The sequence below is a fragment of the Natrix helvetica genome, assembly GCF_964273705.1.
Source record: "Natrix helvetica genome assembly, chromosome: Z".
In the NCBI taxonomy this organism is placed as follows: Eukaryota; Metazoa; Chordata; class Lepidosauria; order Squamata; family Natricidae; genus Natrix; species Natrix helvetica.
The window spans coordinates 142,070,096-142,090,318 of NC_138554.1; the positions used below are offsets into that span (position 1 = coordinate 142,070,096).

The 20,223-nt window shown below is 46.0% G+C and overlaps 2 protein-coding genes across 2 annotated transcripts in view; both read right to left on the bottom strand.

Annotated features, from left to right (window-relative positions):
- The window catches only part of LOC309381811 (stonustoxin subunit alpha-like), a gene marked incomplete at both ends in the record, with an annotated part of 6,023 nt that extends 538 nt beyond the window's left edge, over window positions 1-5,485 (bottom strand). Inside the window, 2 exons of the mRNA XM_081933094.1 lie at window positions 71-2,068; window positions 5,389-5,485. Of these exons, the coding sequence (XP_081789220.1) occupies window positions 71-2,068; window positions 5,389-5,485 (2,095 nt within the window). The remainder of the gene's footprint in view (window positions 1-70; window positions 2,069-5,388) is intronic.
- The window catches only part of LOC309381552 (GTPase IMAP family member 9-like), a 60,575-nt gene that overhangs the window by 3,237 nt on the left and 37,115 nt on the right, over window positions 1-20,223 (bottom strand). The gene's annotated exons all lie outside the window — the stretch shown is intronic.

The window sequence follows — 20,223 nt, forward strand, 5'->3', positions numbered from 1 at the left end:
TGAAGGAACTGGTGGGCTACGTTTCCTCTATCTTCTTCCTCCAGTGATGTGGAGACCTCCAATTTCTCACTGGGGACACTCAGAACTCCATTATCACACACAGCTGACACTCGTATTGTATACACCTTCTGGGGCTTCAGGCCTTCAATTAGATAAAATTCTGTTTTTCTCCCAGTCCGTTTTTCAGTCCATTGGTCCTTCCCAACTCCAGCCTCCACCATTCTGTACTCCACCTTGTACTCCTTGACCACAACTCCTGAGGCAACAATGCTGGGACTCATCCAGGCCACAGAGATGACAGAAGATGCTGCAGTGATCATTCTCAATTTCTCAGGAGGGCTGGAGGGAAGGGTCTTTATGGGTGGGCTCAGGTCACTGTATTTACTAAGGCCTACCTTGCAACAAGCAGCGTATCTGCATAGGCAGGCTGTGTTTGAAGACAGGTCTTTCAGCAGGAACAGCTCCCTGGCATCCTCTGTCCTCACCGTCTTCCATTTTTCTTCCCCTGCAACCTTGTACTCTACCAGATAGTTGGAGATTGTAGCCTTTCCATATTCAGCTGGCTGAAACTTCAGCTGAATGCTGTCGTGTCTCAGTTCACTGATCAGGAAAGGGAGAGGTTCTGAAGGTAACTCAAAGCTCTTGCTGACTAGCTCTCCATCTTCGTAAAGGTATATTGAGGGTCCTAGAATGTCCACATCAGGGAGAGAGGCCACAACAAAGCGGACATTCTCATTTGGTTGATTGATACTGAAAAAGTCTTGGATGGATTTGGCAGCTTGGCGAGCATTGCGGGTCCTCTCCTTGTCCTCAAACCAAGCCAGGCCTTTCTTGACCTCGGAAGTGGACTTTGTGCACTTAGTCGATTGTTGTGAGAATTGCTCCTGAAGCCATTCCTGTAAACTCAAGAGAAATGGCTCCTGTTCATGTAAAGAAGTGAATATAAAGGAGACCACATATGCATTCTGGGGGTCAAGAGCTATTTCTTCCAGCTTGTTCTGAGACGAGATCACTTCTATATTATTTAGAATAGTCAGATAAGATTTGACAAAGTTCATTTCTCTTTTCTTGGTGTCCAGAAATTCATGGAGTTTTTGGCTGTTGAAGGGTGACTGGTTGACAGACATCAAGAGGTCCACCAGTGTCCCTTCCTCCTGTCCTCCTCCCCGGATGGAAGGCAACACTCTGGCCAGCTGTTTCTGGAAAATCTGCCTGTGTTGCTTTAACAGATCCTCGAACTGCTGGATCTTCCTCTTGATCTCAGGGAAGGTCTCAGCAATGGGATTCTTGGCTAGATCGTTGCTTTGCATCTCGATTTCATTGAGTTCCTCCAAGATCCTTTCAGTATCAAAGAGTGATCTTAGGCTGATCTCACGGACCATCTTAGCTGCTCTAAGGTCCAGCTTGGTCAATGGGGAGAGCCAGACCCGCACTGGCACAGCCTTCTCCCCATGATCCCCTAACATTTTCGGTAGAGTCTCATAAACTTTCATGGCATCTTGGAAGGTCACTGGATTTTTGTCCAAAGAAAAGTCCCCATGGAACTTGCAATTGAACTTGAGGGCATTCTCTTTCTCCTCCTCATTTAGCTTCATATCTGCTTTTCCTGTGAAAGATATTTCCTTCTTAATTGTATGCTGGAGACTTTCTTGAATATTTTTCACCATCTCCATTGAAGAAACTTCTCGGTCAAAGACGAAGAAAGCCTGGGCTCCATATAGGATGGCGGTGACCACATGGGTGGCTGTCCCATGCTCAAAGACGGCTGGGTAAGAGATATTCTGGATTCCCAGGTGGCTCATTGTCAGCTGTTCATACTTGGTGGTGGTTTTGTACTGGACGGTGACTCTGGCCTGTTTCTTGGACTTCTTGACGTCATGAAGATACTTGGCTGACCCTCCCACCTCAACTAGCCCTCCAAGGAAACTGGCCTTGAGGGAGGCTGAGATGTCCAGGGCAGAGGCCTTAGCATCTATGCTATCAGATGCAATGATTTCTGATTCTGTCTTGGGCTGAGGCTTGATGGTCAGGTCCTTCTGAAGAGAGTTGTAATCCCAAAGGGTGACCCCTGCATGGAACAGAAGAAGATAGGAAGATGAAATGAACCCTGACCTCCAAAAGACCAGTCACTGGATAGAGGAGCTCTAGAGTGGTGGGACAATGAAGACATCTTTCCCCTGCAGGGTTCCCTCATTTGTTCTGTTCAATCATCAGATAAGCTTTTTGCCAGTTTTGCAACTCCAAAGGCTTTGGACTGAATAGAGAGGAATTGCTATGCATTTATTAGTCTGTAGATATTCTCAGTCATCCAGATCATGGTTATCCAGGTAGAGATTGAGAATCTGTACAGACTTTTAGCGATGCAATTTGGGCTGAACACATTTGGAGTAGTGTTGGAGTAGGAATGGATTTCCAGAGGAAAAATTGCAGACTACAGGAACCTATAAATCTGTGGTGGGATTCAAATAATTTAACAACTGGTGTTGTGCCCCAGCAGTATATAGCTAGCGTAGGAATTAAGAACTGTCTCCTGGGAAATGTAGGCAGAGACTGCCTTATGGGAAATGTAGTTCCATGACAGATGATCACATCTGTCTTTCTTATTGGCCACTGAGGCATTCTGCCTGCGTGCAAACCAGTCAGTTTTAAATGCCTTTGTGAACTAGAGAAGTAATGTTTGTATCTCTGCTCAGTATGGGAGTGAAATCATCATCTTTTTACACCATATGATGGGACAGATTATGGAAAGTCAGAAGTATCTTAACTCTGAACTGTAAGTTTTGCTATTAGGAATGCCTGATAATGGGGGTAGGAGCCAACATCGCGACGATACGGACGTGCGGCCTCGATGCTCCGAGACCGCAGCCGAAACTTTTGCCACTGGGTGGTCCAATTGGACCTAAACCATCCCGAAGAGACGGTGAACAGGAAGAATATGTCTTGCTGATCTCAGGGACATTGCAAAGTCCCTGATCGATGCAAGAGAAGTTCTTCAAGCCGGCAACAAAAATCCAGCCATTAGGCTGATGAAATTGGTGCGGCTCCAAAACGGAAGGATACGGAAAGAGAAAGTGTTTCCAGCTGGTGAGGAATTTTTACCGTTTTAAAAGAGACTGCCAATAAAAAACTTAAAATTAATTTAAATTGGAGAACAGAAGAAATAAGCGGCGGAATTAAATTTGGAATGGTTTAGGACAGTGGATTATCTTAGTTGGTTCTAGTCCAACCCCCTGCCTAGGCAGGAAACCCTATACCGTTTCAGACAGATGGCTATCCAACATCTTCTTAAAGACTTCCAGTGTTGGGGCATTCACAACTTCTGGAGGCAACTTCTGTTCCACTGATTAATTGTTCTAACTGTCAGGAAATTTCTCCTCAGTTCTAAGTTGCTTCTCTCCTTTATTAGTTTCCACCCATTGCTTCTTGTTCTACCCTCAGGTGCCTTGGAGAATAGCTTGGCTCCCTCTTCTTTGTGGCAACCCCTGAGATATTGGAACACTGCTATCATGTCTCCCCTAGTCCTTCTTTCTACCTGGTTGGGCCCGGAGGGGGGTCTGCCCCTCGGGGAAATGTGCCCTCCAGGTTACCGTGTATTCCACCAGCCACGGGCCCAGCGTAGGGGCGGTGGGGTAGCGGTAATTATGCGGGAGGATCTGGCGCCGAGAGAATTCACTGTGTCGCAGATATCCGGGTGTGAGTCTCTGGGCGTGAGATGGGGCCCAGGGAGACAGTTGGGCCTGTTGATAGTATACTTTGCTCCTCGCTATACATCAACGGCCCTGCCCGGACTCCCATATAACACTTCTCCTGCGCGACCTACACTGGAATCCTGTGGCCTACGGGGTGCGCTTCAAGGTGTTAGTTACCATCTTTAAAGCGCTCCATGGCACAGGGCCTAGTTACCTGCGGGATCGCGTTCTGCCCCACACATCCCTGCGACCTATTCGCTCGCACAGAGAGGGACTTCTCCGGGTGCCGTCCTCCAGAGAGTGTCAGAGGGCGGCGCCCAGGAGTAGGGCCTTCCCTATGATGGGCCCTACCCTTTGGAATGACCTAACCCCAGATATTAGGACAACAACTGACCTCCGCTCCTTCCGCACGAAACTTAAGACTCACCTGTTCCGACTAGCCGGCCTGGCTTAATTTAGAGCTTCTCCATCTCTTGGGCATTTTTAATTTTAATTTTTAACTTTTTATCATTGGGGTTTTTAATTGTTTTAAATTATTGTAATTTATTTATTTATTGTTCCACCTCCTCCATATTGTATTGTTGTGACCGCTGCTGATGTACGTCGCCCCGAGTCCCTTGGGGGAGAGGGGGCAACTAAGAAGTCAAAATAATAAAATAAATAAATAAATATTAAGCTAGACATACCCAGTTCCTGCAACCGTTCTTCATATGTTTTAGTCTCCAGTCCCCTAATCATCTTTGTTGCTCTTCTCTACACTCTTTCTAGAGTCTCCACATCTTTTCTACATCGTGGCGACCAGAACTGAATGCAGTATTCCAAGTGTGGCCTTACCAAGGGATTGTAAAGTGGTATTAACCCTTCACGTGATCTTGATTCTCTCCCTCTGTTGATGCAGCCTAGAACTGTGTTGGCTTTTTTGGCAGCTGCTGCACACGGCTGGCTCCTATTTCAATGGTTGTCCACTAGGACTCCCAAGATCCCTCTCACAGTTACTACTGCTGAGCAAGGTATCACCTATTCTGTACCTGTGCATTCCGTTTTTGTTGCCTAAATGTAGAACCTTACTCTTTTCACCATTGAATTTCATTTTATTAGATAGTGCCCAATGTTCAAGTTTGTCAAGATCTTTCTGTATCTTAAGCCTGTCTTCTGGAGTGTTGGCTATTCCTGCCAACTTGGTGTCATCTGCAAATTTGATGAGTTCCCCATTTATTCCCTCATCCAAATCATTGATGAAGATGTTGAAGAGTCCTGGGCCCAAAACAGAGCCTTGGGCTACTCCACTGCATACCCAGCTGGTCATTAGGGCAGAGAACCAGTTGTTAAATTATTTAAATCCCACCACTGCCCTAGACTTCTTTTTTTATCCATTTCCCAAACCAATTCAGTGACTTTGCTTCTGGGGAGGAAACCCAGCCTATGTTTGGTAATCGGTGCCAATCCTGATGCATCCTTGGCGAAGGGTTGGATACACATTCCCAGCTAGAAGGTCCTACTTAGCTAGCTGCTATTACGTGTCATGTACCCAGGAGCTCAACTCTATCCCTGAGTTGAGTCTGTGCATTGATGGCTGTGCCCATCTCCCTCCCTCCTTCCCTCCCTCTCTCCTTCCCTCCCTCCCTCCTTTCCTCCCTCCCTCCCTCCCTCCTTCCCTCCCTCCCTCCAGAGACCCATCAGCCTCTCCTTCAGCTCCTACCTGAGATGAGTGCATCCTTGCGGCAGTCGTACAAGGTCCCCAGCTGGAAGGGGCGTCCCAGGGCCGCTATCTCTATGGTGTCCTCTTCCAGGGCCATGCTTGGCTCCTGCAATTGCCGATGCTTCTACTGCCCTACAAGAGAGGAGAAACATCTGGAGGAGGCAAAAACTGACTGTTGACTCTGTGAGGGGATGCAGGATGTGGGCACAGCCACATTACCCCCACATTCTGGGTTGTCTGAGCAAGGCACACTCCCCAGAGACCCTTGGAGTAGGAGCAGCAGTCCCAGATCACAGCTGGTGGCAGTGCAGAAGTCTTTGAGGGGGCAAAATTTGCAACTCCTTGGGCAGCTCCATTAATTACGTCCCTTTAATAGTGTCCTTCCTTTAGGTTGCAATGATCACAGTTCCCCTCCTCACCAGGAGAGGGCGGTGCAGGGTTGAGACTCTGTTTTCCCCATAAGGGAAAAAGGCTGATTATTGGTTTTGGGGGTGGGGGCTCTTGGGGTGTGCGTGGAGGGGGGTATCCAGAGATCTGATTTCCTCTGAAAATAAGGGTACCTGGTGAGTAGCAGCTCCAAGATTACCTTTGGGGAAGGGGAGAAAAGCCCCCTTGAAATCCCCAAAATGGAAAGGTCCCCACAGTACAAAAAAGATGTTGAGTATTTTGGGAAAAGTGCAAAGAAGAGCAACTAGGATGACTAAAATCCCGGAGAAAGAAAAATGAAGAACAGCTGAAAAAGCTAACGCAATCCTTTTAACATCCATAAGAGTCTTGGATGAGAAGCAAATCTTCTTCAAAGAAAAACCAGAAAGTCTCCAGTTGCCTCTTGAAAAAAGCACCTTTGGGATGAAGAGCAACCAAGTTGAGTAAAGGCCTGAAGACTAAAACCTATGAAGGAGGGATGCAGGATTTGGGTTTGGCTAGTCTAGATAAAAGAAGGACCAGGGGGGACATGATGGCAGGATTCCAGTATCGGAGGGAGGGCCTGCCCCATGGAAGAGCTGGGGGGATGGTTTCCACCTATTATCCAAAGCACCAGAAGGCAGGACAAGAAACAATGGATGGAAATTTATCAAGGAAGAAACAGTGAGGACAACTAACCAGTTGAACAGCTTGCCACCAGAAGTTGTGGGTGCCCCATTCTTAAAACGGGAGGTTTTTAAAGAAGAGATTATAAAGCTAATTGTCTGGGATGGAATAGGGTCCTCTGCTTGAGCAGGGCGTTCGATTAGGAGTCCCTTCCAGCTCTATTCTGATTGATTGATTGATTGATTGATTGAGTCATTGATTGAGTCATTGATTGAGAAGAAGGACACAAAATGGACATGCCTTTCCACTTCCTCCCCCCTCCTCCTGGAAGGAGCTCCTCAACTTTGGAGCTTCAGCCAAGCTCCCCCTGCACTCTGCCCACAAGAGGTTTTTAGCGAAGGAGGAATGAAAACAAGGTGGTTTCTCTTTAGCTCCTCCCATTCCCCCCTCCCCCGCAGCACAGAGAGCAAAGTCTGACCCTCTGGCAGGATCAGAGTTGGAATCTCACTGGAAAAAATCAGAGTTGGGAGGGGGGATTGAGAGTCATAATGGTGTGAGGACTTTGGAAGAAAGTGTCGCTCCCCTCCCAATTCCCTTACCTTGTTTAGCTCCCTGCACAGAATTCAGCAGTCTTCCAAAAAGTGGAAACCCCGGGGAGAAGAGAGCTGACGTCGCGATGGCACAATTTGCGATCTTGGTGTTCTGAGATCGCAGTCAAATTCCTGCCGCTGGATGGTCCATTTGGACCTGAACTGTCCCGCAGAGATGGTGATTGAGAAGGGCACCTCCTGCTGATCTCAGGGATATTGCAAAGTCCCTGAAAGATCCAGGAATAGCCTTTTTTCCGGTGACAGAAACGCAGCTAATAAAGCTACTGAAGTTGGGACAGCTCCAGAATAAGTTAAGATTGAAGACAAAAGACTGTAGGCAGCGAGACTGATCTTCATTGAACTTAGTGTGTTATCCAGTTTCTAATTTCTTTTTTTTTTTCACGGATGGAACTTTTGCAGGGGCTCCCTATTTTTTAAACTAAATAGATTAATTCTTTCTACTTCTTTTTCACTTTTGTTTATCCCTATGGATTAAAATTCTCCTCCTTTTTTTATAATGTTTGATTTGATTGATTGGATTGTTTTTGATCTCCATTTAAGGGTTTCTTTTCTTTCTTAAGCTTGGAATATAAAGAAGAAAATAAGAAGGATTATAAAGAGGGTTGTAACATCAGGAGGAAAAGCAGTTATGCTGCCACTTAGGGGCTGGAGGCTGAATACATTGTTTTTTTTTCTTTCTCTTTGATCACTTGAGATTCAAGGTTCTTTCAGCTTGTTTACTGACAGTGATAGTAGGAAGAGCACAAGTTGTTTATACCAGTGCCTTTTGGAAGTTCTATCTCTAGCTATTGGAGGGAAGACAACATTTTGACTTGAAAGATAATAAATGAACCTGTTTGAAGTTTATTAAAATAGCCTTAACCCAATAGTGGCAGTATCTGCAAAATTGAAAGAATGGCTCAGCAGGAAAAAGAAACTGTAACATTGCAAATGATTATGTTTGAAATTCAAAATCTATTAGTTGTGACAGAGAGAATTGAAAAAGAAAAAACAGAAAAATTGGATGGAGAAACTGAGGATGTTTACCAAATGAAGAAAGTGGAGGACAGAGTTCAAAAGATGGAAGAAAAAACTGAGCAAAGAGATAAGAAATCTGTGGCTACTGACAACAAAGTGAGCGTGGTTGGTAATGGCAAGAGTGGAATATGGAAAGGGGAGATGGATGGATTGGAACTCTAACCCAGACTTCAAAGCACATGAGAAGAAAAGAGAGAAAAATTGACAGAGATAAGGAGAGAAATCTTGATAGAAACACTAGTGATAACCAAAGATAAGCTGATGGAAAGAGCAGAAGTTGGGTTTCAAGCTTTTGTGAGATACGAAAGGAACAGCATATTGCCAAGATTTATTAAGAAAGTAACTAGAACATTAATGCTACAAATGGCAAGAGATATAAGACCGTACTATCACTGGAAAGATACAGGTTGATGCAATAAAAATGTATAATAAAAATTAAGCTAAATTTAGTTTACTAGTAGTATGTAGAAAACGAAGCGACAATAGCTATAGTTAAATAATGGTTAATAATGATAACAATACATATAGATATATTCATTTTATAATATGAAATTTTATATAAACAATATATGGAGATAATGAGAGGAGGTTTAAAAGCTTTATCTAGAATATGTTATAAAGATGTATTGTGATTGGATGATTTTAGGATGATTTAATTGAATGTTATCATATAATCCTATTTTAGATTTTGAATATTATATATAAAAGGATGTAAAAACAATTATAGTCAAATTAAGGTTGAGATATAATAATTCTGACATACATGAATATAGGTTAATTTAAAATATGCGATTTGATATGAAAAGTAAGTGGGGATTATGGAAGAGATACATGGAAATACTGTAACCAACTGACACACTTTCTACAATTTGTAATGGAAGATGTTTTTTTTTCATTTTTATTTTTGTGTTTGTTTGGCCTTGTTCAGAAACTAATAAAAATTGTTTTTTTAAAAAAGTAGCAACCCCTCTCCCCAAATTTCCTGGAATGTCCCTCCTCTTTCGTGTCAAATCTGTAGCTAAATTCCTTGCTTTTCTGCCTTCTGGAAAACGCCCAACATTGAGGGACTCTGGTGTCCTATCCACCCCGGAGCATATCTGAGAGTGGAGGGACCACTTGCTCTTGGGTAAAAACACTGAGTAGCTCAGTCCAAGACCCACCTGCTTTCCACCAGATACTCGGAAACAGCCCTGCCCTCACCCCACCCCACTCTGCTGGCCCAGCAAGTGCCAACTCCGGGGTCACGGCGCTTCTGGGGGGGTCCTACCTGGTTGGAATCCGGAATCCGTGGTGGCAGGTGGATCTCCTCCTCTCCGTGGCTGCTCCTCTCCTCAATCTCTCCGTCCTTTGAACTGCTGACGGGGTTTATGATGGGAACAGAGGGCAGAGATTGTAAAACCCTTGCAAGCCCTCAATAAATGTGACTGCGAGATTGCATCTCACAGCAGCCAAAAAAGCTAACATGATCCTCAGTTGTATAAACAGAGGCATTGGCTCAAAATCACATGAAGTCTTAATACAGCTTTGTAAAGCCTTAGTAAGGCCGCACCTGGAATACATGTCAGCCTCTGTTTTGCTTGCTACACTTCCTTGCTATCGGCTGCCATAGGAACGTGGGGTGGTGGTGCACAGTATTGGGGAAGGGAATTATATTGTGCTGGAGGAGTCTTGTTCTCACTGTCTTCTGCGCATGCTGGAGGCTGATATTTGGACTTGGTCAAGGCCAACCGTTCTGCATACCAACTTGAAGAGGCTGTTTGAAGATGAAGATGCTCCCCACATGGCACCTTAGGGAGCTGCAGATTGGCCAATGGGTTGGGGAATTGGGGGGAGGGTGCTGGGTAAACGTTTGATATGTATATGTTCCCGCCTTTCTGGCTCAGATCTTGCTTTCCTTTTGCTGCTTTCATTTCATATCTAGTAAAAGTACTTTATCTCTATTAAAACGGAGTTGAGGTTTTCCTTTCTTGAATATTGAAGGAGGCATGCTCGACATTACAGCACCCAGTTTTGGTCACCATGTTACAAAAAAGATGTTGAGACTTTGGGGAAAGTGCAGAGAAGAGCAAGTAAGGTGATTAAAGGCCTGGAGAACTGAAACATATAAAGAACGGTTGCAGAATTTGGTTAAGGCCAGTCTAGAGAAAAGGAGGAGTGACATGATAGGACTCTTCCAGTGCTTGAGGGGCTGCCCCAAAGAAGAGGGGATCCACTTATTTTGAAAGCATCAGAAGACAGGACAAGAAACAACAGATGGAAACTAACCAAGGAGAGAAGCAGCCTGGAATGAAGGAGAAACTTCCTAACAGTGAGAAAAATTAACCAGGGGAACAGCTTGCCACCAGAAGCTGTGGGCGCTCCATCACTGGAGATTTTGAAGAACGGCTGGACAACCCTTTGTCAGAAGTGGAATAGAGTCTTCTGCTTGAGCAGGGGGTTGGACTAGATGACCTCCAAGGTACCTTCTAACTCTTTGATTCTGTAATTCTGTAAGGGTCTCCTACTCAAGCAGGGGGATGGACTAGATGACCTTCAAGGTCCCTTGCAGCTCTATTCTGATTTATTGATTGTAGAATAAATGGTGTAGGGTCTCCTGCTTCAGCGGGAGGTTGGACTAGATGACCTACAAGGTCCCTTCCAATTCTGTTCATCTGTTAAGTTCCCTCAGGTCTAAAGAAGAAGCCCAACTGCGGAAGAACTTAGAATTGAAGAAGTGGACTCCGCTTAGGCCAAAGAGGAAATCGGGACAGATGGCGGGATCCTGGAGGTATCCAGATTCTGGCGGCTATTAATAAGGGGGCTGTTTCTACTCCCGTCCCTGAATTTTAGGCAGCTGGATTGAGTTGAGACTCTGGAAAGAGTGCAGAGTAGAGCAACAAAGACGATTAGGGGACTGGAGGCTAAAACATATGAAGAACGGTTGCAGGAACTGCGTATGTCTAGTTTAATAGAAAGAAGGACCAGGGGAGACATGATAGCAGTCTTCCAATATCTTAAGAGATTAACAGAGTTGGAGGGGACCTTATAGGTCATCTAGTCCAACCCCCCGCTCAAGCAAGAGACCTTACACCAGTGATGGCTAACCTTTTTTGGATCGTGTGCTAATAGTGAGGGGAGCACAGGGGGCTCATGCACGGGAGTGCCACACCCATAATGCTGTGTGTGTGAATCCCCTGTGCGCATACGCACACAACCCTCCTGCTTTTGGCAGACTTTTTTCGCCCTCCCTAGGCTCCAGGGGCTTCATAGGAGCCTGGGGAGGGCGAAAACAGCCTCCCCCCTGAAGCCTCCCGAGGGCGAAAAATGGCCTCAAAAGAAGGCCAAAGTCAGCTGGCCAGCACACGTATGTGCCCTGGAGCTGACAGGGCAATGCCTCGTGTGCCCTAACGAATGGCTCCATGTGTGACCTGTGCCACACGTGCCATTGGTTCACCATCACGGTCCCTCCACCATTTCTAACAAGTGGCAGTCCAAGGTCTTCTTGAAAGCTTCCAGTGATGAAGCTCCCACAACTTCTGAAGGAAATTTCTGTTCCATGGGTTGATTGTTCTCTCTGTCAGGAAATGTCTCCTTATTTCCAGGTTGAATCTCTCCTTGGTTAGCTTCTACCCATTGTTCCTTATCTGGCCTTCAGGTGTTTTGGGAAATAGCTTGACCCCCTCCTCTCTGGGGCAGCCTCTCAAATACTGAAAGACTGCTCTCATGTCCCCCCTGCTCCTTCTTTTCGTTAAACTAGCCACGCCCAGTTCCTGCAACCGTTCTTCATATGTTTTAGTCTCCAGTCCCCTAATCCTCTTTGTTGCTCATCTCTGTACTCTTTCTAGAGTCTCCACATCGTTTTTTATAGTCTGGTGACCAAAACCGGATTCCGTACTCTAGGTGTGGTCTTACTAAGGCTTTATAGAGTGGTGTTAATACCTCACATGATCTTGATTGTGTCCCTCTATTAATGCCACTTAGGATTGCATTGGCTTTTTTGGCTGCAGCTGCACACAGCTGGCTCCTATTTAGCTGGTTGTCCACTAAGACTCCAAGATCCCTCTGACAGTCACTGCTATGAAGCCTAATTTCACCCAGTTCATATGTGCACTTTGGGCTTTTCTTGCCTAAGTGTAGGACTTTACTTTTCTCTACACTGAATTTCATTTTGTTAGATAGGGCCCAGGGTTCAAGTCTTCTCGGGTGTTGGCTATTCCTGCCAGCTTAGTATCATTGCAAATTTGGTACGTTCTCAGGAGCTTCCACAAAGAAGAGGGAATCAAGCTATTCCGCAAAACACCTGAGGGTAGGACAAGAAGCAATGGGTGGAAAATAATCAAGGAGAAAAGAAACCTAGAACTAAGACGTTTCCTTACAGTTAGAAGAATTAAGCAGTGGAACAACTTGCCTCCAGAAGTTGTAAATGCTCCACACGGGAGGTTTTTAAGAAGAGGTTGGGCAGCCATTTGTCTGAACTGGTACAGGGTTTCCTGCCTAAGCAGGGGGCTGGACTAGAAGACCTCCAAGGTTCCCCCCAGCTCTGAAATACTAAATCATTTGCCAAAGCCACCATATGGATTTGATTGAGTGATTTGGTGATATCCACATCTCTGGTTTCCCTTTGAAAACAATTCACACAAATTGCTAGTGACATACAGGCCTTGTTTCCACTTCTATTCTATTCTATTCTATTCTATTCTATTCTATTCTATTCTATTCTATTCTATTCTATTCTATTCTATTCTATTCTATTCTATTCTATTCTATTCTATTCTATTCTATTCTATTCTATTCTATTCTATTCTACTCTACTCTACCCTACCCTACCCTACCCTATCCTATCCTATCCTATCCTATTTCTAGTGGGAGTTGTGATGATTGCAGTTCCTGTCCTCACCATGAGAGACCCCCCCTCGTGAAGGGTTTAGATCCTGTTTTCCCCATAGGGAAAAGGCTGCTTTGGTTTTGGTGTTGGGGATTCTTGGGGGGGTGGGGGTGGAGGGGAAATGCAGAGATCTGATTTCTTTCCCCTGAAAAATAAGGGTCCCTGGTGAGAATCAGTAGCATCTCCGAGATTTCTTTTGGGGAGGGGGATAAAAGCCCACTTGAAATCCCCCCAAAGCCTACCCAATTGCTTTGCAAAGCTGTAGTAAGGCTACAGGTGAAGCTCTGCATCCAGTTTTCATCACCACATCACCAAAAAGGTGTTGAGGCTTTGGAAAAAGTGCAAAGAAGATCAACTAAGAACTGAGCCCAAGAAGCTTCCTGGAGGAGAAGCGAAACTTCCTCAAAGAAAAGCCAGGAAGTCCAGTTGCCTCTTGAAAAAAGCAAAGAGCAACGAAGGTGATCAAAGGCCCAGAGACAGGAACACATGAACGATGGGTGCAGGATTTGGGTTTGGCCAGTCTAGAGAAAAGGAGGACTGGACAGGACAGCAGCCTTCCAGAATTTGAGGGGCTGCCCCAAAGAAAAGGGGGTCCTCTTCTAATAATAATAATAAATATTTATTTCTTAGCCGCACCCTCTCCCGAAGGACTCGGGGCGGCGTACAATGAAACATATGAAATAAATATGTGGACAAAACAAACATATAACAGAGACATATACCGAGACATACACAAGGAGGAGGTCGGCTGATAAATAAAAAACAATTAGAATACAGTATTTAAAAACCCCTAGATAATTAAATATAATTAAAATACCCAATTAAAAACCCGTCAGGAGCGATATGGTTAGATCAAAGTTGAGCCAGGCCAGCTGCTTGGAATAGGTGGGTCTTATTCTTCCCCAAAGCCCCAGAAGGCAGGAGAAGAAGCAATGGATGGAAACTAATCAAGGAGAGAAATAACCTGGAATTGAGGAGAAACTCCATAACAGGGAGAACAATTAGCCAGTGGAACGTTTTGCCACCAGACCATGGGTGCTCCATAATTAATAAGAGAGCAGCTGCCTGGTGTGCATGAACATGGCATCCAGCTGCACTTCCGAGTTCCATTGCAGGCATGCGCTCCGGCCAGCTGCTCTGTTCCGGGTTCTGGCACGCGCATGGCAGCTGGTCTTCGCATTAGGAGCACCTGGATGGCACTGATGCTTGTAGCAGGACCCGGAAGAGCAGCTGGCGACGGTGCATGTGCCCAGGGACAGGGGTCTGTGTGCCACCTCTGGTAACGCCTGCATAGGTTCACCCTCACGGGTATAGGATCTCCTGCTTGAGCAAGAGCTCCAAGGTCCCTTCTGGCTCCCTTCTGATTGATTGAGTGACTGACGGATTGATTGAGAAGGAAGACACACATGGACACGGCTGCCCACTTCCTCCTCCCCCCTCCTGGAAGGAGCCCCTCAACCTTGGGGGTTCAGCCAAGCCCCGCCTCCCCTGCAGACCTTCTGGGGAGGAACAAGAGCAAAGTGGTTTGTCTCTGGCCCCTCCCATTCCCTCTCCCCACCCCCTCCCCTCCCCCAGCACAGAGAGCAAAGTCGGATCCTCTGGAAGGAGCAGAGTTGGCATCTCACTGGAAAGATTCCTGGCGAGTCGGGAGGGGGGATTAAGAGTCATAATGGTGGGGGTGCTATGGATGAAGTGTCCTCTCCTTCCCTCCCTCCCATTCCAGCTCTCCCCTTGTTAGCTACCTGGACAGAATTCAGCAGCCTTCCGAAAAGGAGCAACCCCTCTCCTCAAATTTCCTGGAATATTTTCTCCTCCCCAAGAAAACAGGTCCTTCTGTGTCACATCTATGGCTAAATCCCCCGTTTTTCTGTCCTGTGGAAACCGCCCAACATTGAGGGATTCTGGTGTCCTATCCACCCCGGAATATTTCCGATAGCGAAGAAGCTGCTTGCTCTCGTGTAAAAGCAACTACCAACCCAGTTCAAGACCCACCTGCTTTCCACCAGGTACCCAGGAACAGCCCTGCCCTCACCCCACTCTGCTCCGTTGGCCCAGCAAATGCCAACTTGGGGGTCACAGCGCTTCTGGGGGGGGGTCCTCACCTGCTCGGAGGAATCAGGAATCCATGGTGGCAGGTGGATCTCCTCCTCTCTGTGGCTGCTCCTCTGCTCAATCTCTCCGTCCTTTGAACTCGTGCTGACGAGTTTATGATTGGTACAGAGGTCAGAGATTGTAAAACCCTTGCAAGCCCTCAATAAATGTGACTGCGAGATTGTATCTCACAACAGCCGAAAAGCTAACACGATCACCAGCTGTATAAACAGAGGCATAGAATCAACATCACTGGAAGTGGTAGTACCGGTTTATAAAGCCTTAGTAAGGCCACACCTGAAATGCCACATCGAGATTTGGTCACCTTGTTTGAAAAAGGCTGCTGAGACTTTGGAACAAGTGCAGAGAAGAGCAACTAAGCTGATTAAACCCTGGAGACTAAAACCTAGGAAGAATGGTTGCAGGATTTTGGTCCACGTTGGGGAAGGAATGGGAGGGCATGGAACAGGCAACGTCAAATAAGATGTGGTCCATCATCCTCAATGGGAACCAGATGGAGCATTGTCCTTCTTCAGCAACATGCTTTAGGTCTCCTGGTCAAGCAAGAGGAAGAAGGACACATGTCCAGCCACTAAATTTCTTCAGGAGACAGACCCAAATTTTCGGCTGCAAATGTGGCTGCTGGATACGTGTCCTTCTTCCTCTTGCCTGACCAGGAGACCCAAAGCGAGTCAGTGGAGAGAAGCATCTGGAGTGGAGTTGAAGGACGCTAAGAGATGGGAAGGACCCAGCAGGAGTCCGATTTCCACCCAGAAGGAGCCCCTCCCTGGACCCAGAGTGAAAAGCTTTGGGGGAGACCCTGCATTCTGACCCGCCCTTGGAGTAAAAGCTACTGAATTCTATGTCCCCCTCCTCCAGGACGATTGGACCCCCTCCCCTTCTTCCCCCTGGCTTTTCATCACATTGCGGCACAGAGCTGGTTAGGTTGAGCTTCATTAGTCCCCTTGACACCCCCCCCCAAAGACAAAGCTTCTTTTGTGAATAAAAAGGAGGAGATTTAATAAGAAGATCTCCGATTGAAACAGAGATGCCCTTCCTAGGGAATCCAGGTATTGCCCCAGGAAGATGATATAGAACAGCTGCCCCCAATATTTTGGGCACCAGGAACTGGTTCGGTGGGGGGGGGCAATTTTCCCATGGAATGAGTGCTTGTAGTTCCATATGTCGCCTGGATCCATCATGTACACAGTTGAAGTTTTGCTCACTTGTGTGGCCCGGTTCCTGGTGGTCCATGGCTCATTCACAGCCCATGAGTTGGGTACCCCTGATGTAGAGGAGTACCGACTCAGCCTTGCAGAAAACAGGTGGCAGCAGCTGGGAAAATATGAATTCATCCCCAGAAAACAGAAAGGGGTGAGAAAGAACATCACGGATGACCTGCCTTGATGCTCTTTGGTACCAGAGATTGATTGATACTGAAAAAGTCTTGAAGGAATTTGGCAACTTGGTGAGCATCGTGAGTCCATTCCTTCTCCTCAAACCAGGCCATGCCTTTCTTCACCCCAGGAATGGACTTTGTGGTCTGATTCTTGCAAGAATTGTCCCTGAAGCCAATTTTGTAAGCTCAGCAGAAATAGCTTCTCTTCATCTAAATAGGTGAACATAAAGGAGACCATGTATACATTCTGGCCATCAAGTTCTATTTCTTCCAACTTGTTTTGAGGTGAGATACCTTTTATATATTATTTATAATAGTTAGATATGATTTGACATGGCTAATTTCCCTTCTTGCTTTACAGAAATTCATAAACTCTTTGGCTGTTGCAGGGTGACTCTTTGATGGACATCAATAGGTCCATCAGGGTCCCTTCCTCCTGCTTCCCTCCCTGGATGGAAGGCAACCCTCTGGCCAGCTGTTTCTGGAAAGTCTGCTTGTGTTGCCTGCACAGATCCTTGAATTCCTAGATCTTCCTCTTGATCTCGAGGAAGGTCTCAGCAAAGGGATCATTGGCTAGGTCATTGCTTTGCATCCGGATTTCATTGAGTTCCTTCAAGATCTTTTCAGAATCAAATATCAATGCTAGGTTGATTTCATGGACCATCTCAGCTGCCCTGGTGTCCAGTTTGGTTAGTGGGTAGAGCCAGACCCATACAAGCACAGCCTTCTCCTAACGTTCCCCTAACATTTTTGGTAGAGATGCGTAAACTTTAATAGCATCCTGGAAAGTGACTGGATTCCTCTCCAAAGAAAAGCCTCCATGGAACTTACACCTCAGCTTCAGAACATTCTCTTTCTCCTCATCATTGTGTTTGACCTTTGCTTCTCCTCCCATTGATATTTCATTCGTCATTGTAGCCTGGTGGTTTCCTTCTACAGTTTTCACTGTCTCCATTGAAGAAACTTCTCGGTCAAAGACAAAGAAGGCCTGGGCTCCATAGAGGATGGCGGTGACCACGTGGGTGGCTTTGCTATGATCAAAGACAGCTGCGTAAGAGACATTCTGGGTGGCTCATTGTCAGCTGTTCATACTTGGTGGTGGTTTTGTACTGAACATAATGACTCTGGGCTGTTTCTTGGACTTCTTGGTATCATGATGATATTTGGCTGATCCTCCCATTCAAACAGTTTCCCCAGGAAACTGGCCCTGAGGGAGGCTGAGATGTCCAGGGCGGAGGCCTTGTCTTCAATGCTGTCAGATGCAGTCATTTCAGTTGCTGTCTTGGACTGAGGCTTGACTGAGGTCTTTCTGAAGAGAGTTGTAGTCCCAAAGGATGACGCCTGCATGGAACAGAAGAAAGCAGGCTGATCAATCTGGAGCTTGACCTCCAGAACATCTGAAACTAGATAGAGAAGCCCAAGAGAGCTGGGACAAGGGACACATCTTTTCCCTTGCAGGGGTCCTCATTTAGTCTGCCCAACCATCACCAGGGGAATTTCCCACCAATTTTGCAAAAGACTGCAACATTTAAAAGGCTTTTGACAGAGTAGAGAGGAATGGGAATTGCTATGCGCATATGGATCCCAAGGCAGATTTCCAACTCCCTGGAGAAACCATGTTTTTCATCAGAGGTTCAGAGGCTTCTTCTGCATTGAGATCTCCCCCCACCCCCCTGGAAAGCACCAGCACCACAACTTGAGAATCAACATCTCTCCCATTGCCATCCTGGGTGGGGTTTCAACCCCCTTTTTAACCATTTTCCAATTCTTGGATTTTTAGTGAAGGGAGTTGCGGGGAAAATATTGGTAAACCCACTAAGCCAGTATGAGTATGTGTATGAGTGAGTGGGACAGTGCAATTCTTAGTATTGATGGCAGGCCCCGTCTCCCTCCCTCCCGAAATCCCGCAGGGGATGCCTTCTTATTGGCCTCTTATCCAGCTCTTCCATGGGATGAGCGCATCCTCGCGACCGTCATAAAGCATGCCCAGCTGGGATCTCAATGACGTCCCCTCCCTCGGCCAGGCTCGGCTCCTCTGTGTCGCTGATGCTTCTGTTGCCCTGCAAGAGAGAAGAACTGTCCGGCGAGGGCAGACACTAAGCAATGACTCTGTGAGGGGATGCAAGATGTGGGCAGGGGTCATTCCCACCCCCTGATGCTTGTCTTGGTTTGGCTGAGTATGGATCCTCCGAAGAAAGCAGTGGGGCAGGGACAGCCTCCACAGGCAGTGCGGAATTGGTCTCTGGTCTCCAAACGAGCCCTTTCTCGGGTGAGGGTGAGGTTCCCCTGGAGAGGGACCTAAGGGGCAGAGGAGAGTTCCTGGTCAGGTCCGCGTCCCTTGAATCAATTCAGAGGCTCCCCCTAGGATTGCTGGGGCATCGTAAGGACCACACCTCCAATGGGGACAGGGGCCCTTTTTCCTCTACATTATTCTTATTATATTAATAACATAATATTATTATGTGTTGTATTATGTTGTGTTGTGTTGTGTTGTGTTGTATTGTACTGTACTGTACTATATTATATTAATTATATTATGCTATACTATATTATATTAATTATATTATACTACTATACTACACTATACTATATTATATTAATTATACCATACTATACTATATTAATTATATTATGCTATACTATATTATATTAATTATATTATGCTATACTATATTATATTAATTATATTATACTCTACTATATTATATTAATTATATTAAATTATACTATATTATATTAATTATATACCAGTGATGGCTAAGCTTTTTTGGATCACATGCCAAAAGCGGGGGGGGGAGCGCAGAGGGGTTGTGTATGTGGGGTGTGTGTGCACACACCCATAATGCTATGCGCACAACCCAGGGTGCATGCGCACATGATACCCCCTGCGCATATGCACGTGCAACCAGCGTGACCCCCCCTGCTTTTGGCCTCTTTTTTCACCCTCCCCAGGCTCCAGAGGCTTTATAGGAGCCTGGGGAGGGTGAAAACCGCCTCCCTCCCCCCGGAGACCCTCCAGAGGCTTCAGGAGCTTCCCTGAAGCCTCCGGAGACTGAAAACCCACCCCTAAGGGCAAACCGGAAGTTCAGGAACAGACTTCCGGTTTTCCTCTAGCGGAAGAGCTGTGAGGGCAACGCTTAACTTTACTATCCTGTACTGTACTATTATATTACATTATATTAAACTATATATTTATTATATTAATTATAATATTATACTGTACTATTCTATTATTGTATTAATATATGACATTATGTATAATTATATAATATTATATAATAATATTAACATTACAATTTTAATACTGTCCTTGTCCTGAGAGGGAGCTGGCAGGAGTTGCCATCAACCCAGAAGACGACCTCAGCATCCAAAAGGATCTCGAGAGACTTGAACAATAACATGGAATTTAACATGGAGAAAAGCAAGGCTTTACACCTTCACTGGGAGAAGGACCTGGGAGTCCAAGTGGACGATCACTTAGCATGGGCCAGCCGTATGTGGCGGCAGCCAAAAAAGCTAATACGACACTCGGTGGCATAAACAGAGGCATAGAATCAAAATCACGCAAAGTATTAGTACCTCTATGTATCACTTGCTTGCTATCAGCTGCCATAGTATTGGAGAGAGGGGGTTTTATGGTATTTGGGAGGGGAATCGTGCTGGTGGAGACATCTCAAAAGAGGGAGTTTTGTTCTCACCATCTTCTGCGCATGCTGAAGGCTCGTGTTTGGGTTTGGTCAAGGCCAACCATCTCTGCATACCACTTGAATATGTGCCCCTCATGTCACCTTTGGGAGTTGGAGATTGGACATTGGGTCGGG